General features: G+C 33.0%; 1 protein-coding gene across 1 annotated transcript; it reads right to left on the bottom strand.

Moving 5' to 3' along the window:
* Positions 1-709: 709 nt before the first annotated feature.
* Positions 710-7,913, bottom strand: xmas (RRM_XMAS2 and SAC3_GANP domain-containing protein xmas). Its single transcript, XM_029299074.2, has 4 exons — positions 7,676-7,913; positions 3,559-7,571; positions 1,639-1,920; positions 710-1,460 (listed from the first exon to the last, which is right to left on the bottom strand). The coding sequence occupies exons 2-4, from the start codon at positions 7,527-7,529 to the stop codon at positions 890-892; spliced, it is 4,824 nt and encodes a 1,607-aa protein (XP_029154907.2). The 5' UTR covers positions 7,530-7,571; positions 7,676-7,913; the 3' UTR covers positions 710-889.
* Between the last annotated feature and the right edge of the window lie 631 nt (positions 7,914-8,544).

Raw genomic sequence — 8,544 nt, 5'->3', positions numbered from 1 at the left:
CTGATTTTCTAAATTTTTCTATTGTGTATATGTGTATATGTTAAATATATATATATATATTTAACATTATTAAACTTTGTATTATCAAATTATTTGATCTCAATTTATTAAAAAATATACAATTTTATTATCATATAAAATAATATCTTATATCAAAGTCTCTCTTTGCGGTCACATATTTCAACAATTTATTACCCAGATGGCCACAGTAATTATGACATCATTTTGATGTCAAAATGCATCATTTGCCATCAAAATGATGTCATAATAATTACTGTGGCTATCTGGGTTTTTTATCGCACATTATGCAATAAAATTGTCATATCAGAAATATCTATATAATATAAACCAAAGAAAGATATAGGAAAAGGGAGAGCAAATTTATAAGGCTTAGATTAATAAAACAAGTCTTTAATTTTATGCTGTTCCTAATTTTCAATCAAAATATTTTTTATGAAGAATTCTTTTTGCTGTTTTCTCTACGAGAATCTGCGAGATGTACAATATCAAATGACAATACTATTCAAATTATATAAAAAAGCGATGTTTAATTACGAATGTTTCTGCATTTTATAATTCTATGAATTATATATTGTATGGAATATATTATGAAAAATAAATTACTAAATATACAATATTTATAATTTACATTTACATTTTTATTCGTCTAATATATAATTTAATATTTTTAAATAAAATTATAGCTCAATATTTTTCATGGCATTTTTATTTACATATTTTACACATGTTTTAGATATACATATATTAGAATGTGTTTAATTAGAAAATAATATTACGGGTAATCGTAACATATCATGTGTGCATATAAAACTTATAAAACCAAAATACGATTATATATCAGACAGTTGAAAAAAAATCACATGTTCCTCTATACTAAGTTCTCTTCTTCAAACAAGGCATTCTTCAGTTTCTCCTCCAATAATGTATTCTCCAATTGTTGCATTTGCAACTGGTTTTCTATCTTTTTAGACACAGAGTGTACCTCTATGACTCGAGCTTTAGTATTTTCACAAAATTCTGCTAATGGTCCAAATTTCTCATCTAGTACACTATCATACAGGTCGTTTGCCGAATCGTCGAGTCTCTTTCTCTTCTTTTCTGGTTCATTTAACATGTGATGATTATCAAAGTTTGATTCGCGCGACAGAAATTTCGTCAGTACATTAGATTTAAACCACCATGGTAATGTGCGAAAATGTTTGATATGATTTCTGTTATAGACGATTATTTGATTCTTGTCCAGAAGATGTATTTTCTCTTTAATCACATGCAATAGTATGTGTACAAAATTGGATAATTGCAAACTTCCAGAAGTGAGATATAAATCACTTAATATATCGCAAAATACAATGTTACAATTTGTATCAGGCAGTACTTCTTTGCAATACTTTATGGTATATCGTCGTAAGTCTTGTATATCTGTTATTGGCCATGGTGCGCTGAAATAAAAAAAAAGAAAATATTAAATATTAAAATATTAAATAATTAAATAATTAAAAATTAAAATATTAAATAATTATATAAAATGTTAAAATATTAAAAATATCAATGATTTTTAGTATGTGTGTGTGTGTGTGTTTGGAAATATTAATTATTCTAACACTAGATTACACTCACTTCCATGATGGTAGCACAAAACTATTCATTATAGTCTCCATGTTTGCTCTGTATTCATCTTGTTTCCACGATTCGTCGAAATGCTCATAACTGCGTGGCATTGTACTGGTATTTTTAAGGAATCTTTTAAATTCGGGTGCGAAATTTGTATACAGCATAGATTCTGGATCTAAAATAATGTCTATCAAATGATTTACGGCTTCATTGTGTAAATCAATTACAAAATTAGGATTTTGTAATGCATTTGACAATTTTTTATTGAACATAGCATCACCCAATATCCTGTAAATAATAATGATAATAATAATAATAAAATAATAATTAGTTAATTTTAATATAATCAAATATTGCTCAAACTGTGACTGTAATGACAAAATATTTCAGAGGTTTGACGAAGAAAAACATCAATTATTTTTAATATTAACTAAAAATTTTAATTTAATTTTCAAATTAATTAAATAAATTAAATTATCACTTTTTTTATATAGTAACGAAATATTAATACTTAATAAAGCTAATAAAGAGCAAAATTATGATGGATATTAGTGCTATTATGGATATTAGATAAAAACTGCAGTTTTTTTAATAACGAGTTACAGACTAATAGCCATAATAATTTTGCTCTTTATTGGCCTTATTAAGTATTAATATTTCGTTATTTTTCAAAGTTATTTAAAGATTAATTTAAAAAATTTTTTTCGTTACAGCCATAGTTTCAGCAATATTCGACCATATATATTAATTAATAATATTAATCAAATATCCAACTTATTTAAATTACTAAATTAAATATTCGATTGTATTAATTAAAGTAACAATTAATTAATATTTACTTATATTAATTAAATTATTTTTGCATTAAGATTTGAATTAAGGCTCCTTGGTTACCGTAACCATTTTAAATTGTGACGCTAGAAGCTAAAAATAGAAGTAAAAAATACACGTTGAAAATATTTACATGCTACTTTTAGATAAAAATATATTTTGATGAAAGACAACTTCAACTTTAGCACACTTTTAAAATATTCCGAAAACTTTATAATCAATCAACTGCTGTAAAATCAGTGTAATGTCACAATTTTACGGTTATTGGTTGACTATCAAGGGAAAAATAGTTTTTGGAATATTTTAAAAGTGTACTAAAATAAAGTAGCGTTTCATCAAAATATCTTTTTATCTAAAAATGATACACACAAATTTTCAGCATGTATTTTCTCGCTTCTGACGTCACAATCTAACATAAATGCGACTAATACCAAGCCTCAATTAAATACTCAACTATATTAATTAAAATATTATATAGAGGATATCCTGTATAATACAATATTGAAATACGGGATGTCTCTCCTATAGAAAATTGCTGAAACTAATCAGCTGTCATTTTTAATGCATGCAGTTATTGAGAAAACAAAAATTATATTGGAAAGAGGAAAGTCTGCAATTTTTAATGGATATAAATAAAAATGTTTGTATACCAGTTTATTTTATTGATAAAAAGCAATGAAAAAATGCTAATAATCACATAAGCTAATGATAAATATTTTCAATAGCGCCAGATTTAATAGCAGCTATTGAAAGGATCGTCAATAACATTAAAAATGACATATTAGAAAAAGTTTTTACGAGTTTTCGTAAAAAAACAGAATTTTGTACAAATTCAAATGGTGTGCACTTCGAAAATATTTATCATTAGCTTACATATGTGATTATTAGCACTTTCTTCATTACTTTTTATCAATAAAGTAAACTAGTATATAAACATTTTATTTATATCCATTAAAAACTGTAGACTTTCCTCTTTTCAACACAATTTTTGTTTTCTCAATAATTGCATGCATTAAAAAAATGACAGCTCATTAGTTTCAGCAATTTTCTATAAAATACTCTGTATAATAAAAGAATTGTAAAGGAGGATATTACCTTAGCCACAGTTCTTCTGACAAACAAATGTTGTATACATTCCACAAATAATCCATTTCCAGTGGAATTGACGGTGATTTGTTCATTGTCAACCATAAAACTGCACTCTGTATCAAATTTAAAATAACTTTTGCAGAAAGATCTTCCTTGTACATAATCGTATATTCCAATATGTAACCAGATTCCAAGAAGGACTCCAAAACCGAAACAATATTCTCATTCTGAAGTCTCAAATTCCCACGACCCAAAATTATACAGGCGAGTGGCATAGGCATCAGTTTATCCCTCGACAATACAATCTTCGTTAAACGTTTGGCGACAAACTTATAGTCTTCCGTAGCATCAGCAATAAACAAAAGCGCGTCTGCCCCGACTAAATTATCCTCGCTGATAAAACCCTCGTGGTGCCTTATGCAAACGTGTAGAGTTTCGTAGGGATTCGATCGATAAGTTTTCAGAATAGGATCCATCGTAAAGTCCTCAGAGTACAGATACTCGTTCATCACTTTCTTATAATGCCACAGGATCGTTCTGTTGGCCAAATCCGGCCAGGAAATCACCAATTTCCAGAACAGATCAGCCAAGAGATTGATGTCTAGCAGTCGCAGATTCTCCTTAATACCAACGTACGCAATAACTTCGACAGGTGCGAGGGTCTCCCTACCCTTCAAATCCTTCAATCGACGTTTCTTCTCCCGCATGTTTCGTATCGCCACCTCCTGCTCCTTGGAATACAACATCCTTGCGTTCTCTTTCACGGTATGTCTCTGCAACCAAACCGGCGTATCTTCTAGCGCCTCCCTCTGTCGTCTCTTCCTCGACACGTACAGCTTCCAAGCATCAAGGCATTTAATCACCACTCGATTTTTTATTCTTGACGCCACAGCTTCTAACTTCCGCTGCCGATCAATTTCCGCAATTAATTCTGCGCTGCATATCTCGCGGAGAACTTCGTCGGTCATGTCGGACAGAATTTTTTCGCTCAATATTTCGTACATTTTTATCTCCTGGACATCCTCTTTTGCGATGATAGAGCAAAACTCATACGCGGTTTCCTCGTACAGGCTGTTGTAAATCTCCTTGGACTGCTCCTCGATCCATTGCATCTTCCTCGCGTGCTCCAGCTTCGCTTTCTCGGCCTCTAATTTCTTTTGTATGATTATTTCTTCTTCTCGGACCTGTTCCTTCTTAGGAGAAATTGGATTCTTCATTATTTCGTTTCCATCGTTTATATTTACCGAATGCTGTGCGGAAAACGGGGTGGAAAGGTAACTGCTGGCGAAAACCGTAGTGGAAGGCGCCATATTTTTAAATATATTCTCCGGTCTTGTTTCCGAGAAGACATTCCGATTTGTAGCTACAGCAGAAGTCTCTACGTTACGTAATGTTTCCTGCTTAGAAAATGTGATGGGATTGTATGTAAACGCGTTATTACTGAAAATATTATTGCTGCCAAAAACTTCAGTCTTACTGTCTTCACCAGTCATTGCATTCTTATTTTCAGGTTGCTTATTGGAAGCTATTTTGTCTGCTGTGGAAAGTTGAGGCTTGCATTCGAATATACTTGGTATTTTTGGTTTAAGCCCGATGGATGTATTTGAAAATTGGAAGACATTCGGCGGGATCGGTTCAGAAACTGATATAAGTCTAGGTACATTTGACGTTGTATTGTTTGTATTAGCGGACTGTTTTTTAATTTGTGTAGAACGAATATCCTTTACAGCTTTCTGGTTTCTGTCCCGGATCGATGGCGCCTTCTTCATCTTCTTCTCCACTCCGAATTCGTCCAGATGCTTCGTAGAAAGAACATCGGTATTTTGATCTACAATATTAATGGATTCAGGCAACAAATAACCATGTGTGTCGAAGCTGTCATGTGGTTTGTGATTTTTGTAAGTCTTCTCTGGCATTTTTTCCCCAGCGATGCACTGTCCAATAGTGAAGTTCAAAAATATTCTCTTGGATTCTATCAGATGGTAGGCTCTACTCTGTTGTATACTTGTTGCGGGCATGCTAAAGTTCCGGCGATTTAAGAGAACATACAATTCATCGTTGGATAAGTTTAGTCCTACTTGTTCGCAGAAATATTTAGCCTCGTTCTCGTTCTCAAAGCCAAGGATATCCATTAATTCGTACAACGGAAAGGCTGTCAAAGTGCTTCTGCAATACGCCTTCACCATTATCGAGAGGGCTTTCAGTCTAACTTGATTGAAGTATCTTAACAGGATACAAGCGTTCAGATAAGTCGTCTCTCGCACAAGTTGAAAGAATTTGTAATAATTATTCGAGTCCAGCGCGAAGTAGGTTTTGATGGCGAATTGAATTCTTGGCGAATTCTGCACCGATTTTGGCAACTGTTGCAGGTCGTACAGAAAATTGCCGTTGTTCAGATTTAGCAAAACAATATACGCTCTAAATTCTGACTCATTCTCGCAGATGATGCCCTTCAATCTTAAGTCTTGATACATGTATTTCAAGGTCTGCAGACATTTCGTTAGATTCTCCGAATTGATTTTCTTATCGAACACAGACGCGTCCTCTGCGCAGAGTCTCTCCGAACATACTATGTGAAATCTGGCGCACTGCTCTATCAATTCCACGCTTTCCGCGCAGCATAGCTCCTGCTGAGTGATATCCTTTCTGATCCCCCTCGTCCTGTCCCAGAGAAAGTGATACCACTCTGCCAGATTCGTGTCCTCTTGCTCGCAGAGATCCATTATCTCGTGCAGCAGGTAGCTCATGGTCATTTTCAACGACCTCACCGGCCTCAATTCATGGGGCATCGGCTCCTCCTGGTCCGCGGAGGATCTAGAATACTGTTTTACGGCAGTCGCGTGATTTATTTTGTATTCGTTACCTTCTAGCTGCTCGTATGGCGCGATTTGCCTCTGCGACTCGCGCATAAGACGCTCCTTTTCTGGGCACATGTCCGGACAGATGCCGCTGGTTATCTTAGCTGACGCAAGTGAGGCTGGCTTGACTCGTTTCGTTCTCATAATGCGGTCTCTGGCTTCCAAGATCTTGTATTTGTCCTCGCTCGTGAGAGCGACTTGACGTATTATACTTTGCAACTCCTCCATAGAGGTATTAGGCATAGGTTTGATGATCTGACTCTCGGTGTCGACTTTTTCCATCTTTGTAGACGTTTTCTCAAATTTACTTGCCATTTTCTCATAAGGCAACACAGTTTTCCCTACCGGTGCTCTGATCTTTAATGGAAATAGTGTACCTGTATCAGACATTTTGGCTTCTTTGTCAGAATGCAAATTATATTCTAAATTCGACATGGCTTCTAATTCACTTTTTATTTCATCATCAGCCGCTTTAAGCAGATTCGTCACTAAATTCTTATGCATGATTTTCTTTTTAGTCGGCACTTTCGCTGGTGATTCCAATTTCGTCCATTCCACGTGAAATTTTTCGCCCATGTAGTCGCTGCTTCCGTAATACGCGGCATTCGCCTCTATTTTTGACGTGTAAACTACTATGATCATGCGTTTTCTCGGACGAATTGTTATTTTCACGATACTCCCATATTTTATGAAATATTCCTTTGCTGTTGTTTTAGTTAGCAGAGATTGAGGAACATCAGAACATGTTATCGAGTTGTCTATGTTGATTTTAGTAATCTGCGACCTGGAATTCTTCTTCAGCTGCTCAAACGCACCTGTATCTTTAAGAGCATTGGCAAACACATTAAGTGCAGGTCCATATGTGTTTCTAGAAATTCTCGGCTTATATCTGTTAGATTTACTGGTTTGCAGACTCATACTTTTATCATATTGGGATAGTATCGTAGGTGCAGCAAAAGTAAATACATCCTTCTTATTGGAATGAATGTCGAAAACGTGATCCGATTCCATGCCAAAATTAATGACTCTTGAGGGATGAAATATATTACTCGGTTTGGAAAATACAAAAGGATTGGCGACCGTGCTTGCTTCAGAAATATTTTCTTCTATGTTGTCCATTTTATTTTCATTCAATTAATATTTTTTCCTTTTATTTTATTCCTGCAACATATAACATACGTACATATCATCGAATAAAATTATAATTAATTATATTATCATTAAAATTTAAGAATCAAAGAATTAAACTAAATATATATATTTACCTTTAATATTTCTTCACGACATATGTGTAGGTTTTATCAATGTAATTATTATTGTGTCCTTTCGTTTGCAATAAACTCTTTACGATCAATTTACAATTATAAATCTTTAGAAAATTATTTAACGATCAACAAGAATATTTCTTTATTTGTTTATTAACCTCTGCGAGAAAACTTCGAACTTCGAACTAATATATCGAACTAGAACTAGAAACCTCACTCGATGACAATTTCAGAATTTTACCAACGCTAAAGCAAAGAATATAGACGAGTATAGAAGCAAGGTTCTCGGTAGAGACCTATAATAAAGGTGCAATTTCATGGACGCTAGAAATCAGCGTCAAATTAAAATCACTAGACTTTCTCCAGGGGATCGATTGTCTACTTGTGTCGATTTTTCTCACTTTTCGCACATTCATTTCACGTAAAGAAATACACGCGATTGGCTATGAGCAAGGTGAAAATACGATATCCCTAGATTCACGGGAGCACAAACCATAGTGAACATTCCGTAAAGCGTATATGCATGCATATATGTTTCAGTAATATTATCTTTATAACCTCTGCAGTTTGAACGGTGTGAATAAGCATGAATGTTACAGAGAAACAAAAAGAAATTATATTAAATTTTATGAATAAACATTCGGATTTTGGTCGGGGGCGGATAAAATATAATAATAAAAATAAGCGAAAAATGCAAAAAAAAAAAAATAAAATATGAAATATATAAAAATTACATTAAAGATATATGAAATTATATCATAACAAGTAAAGAGATTATAATTTAAAATATAGATAAATATTCAATGTGTATATATATATATATATATATATATGCAAATTATAATTTAACATATACTGCAAATGAAATT

The sequence above is a fragment of the Nylanderia fulva genome, unplaced genomic scaffold (assembly GCF_048542155.1).
Source record: "Nylanderia fulva isolate GAGA-0341 unplaced genomic scaffold, ASM4854215v1 Scaffold135, whole genome shotgun sequence".
NCBI classification, from domain to species: Eukaryota; Metazoa; Arthropoda; class Insecta; order Hymenoptera; family Formicidae; genus Nylanderia; species Nylanderia fulva.
This window is presented reverse-complemented; position numbering and strand designations above follow the sequence as displayed.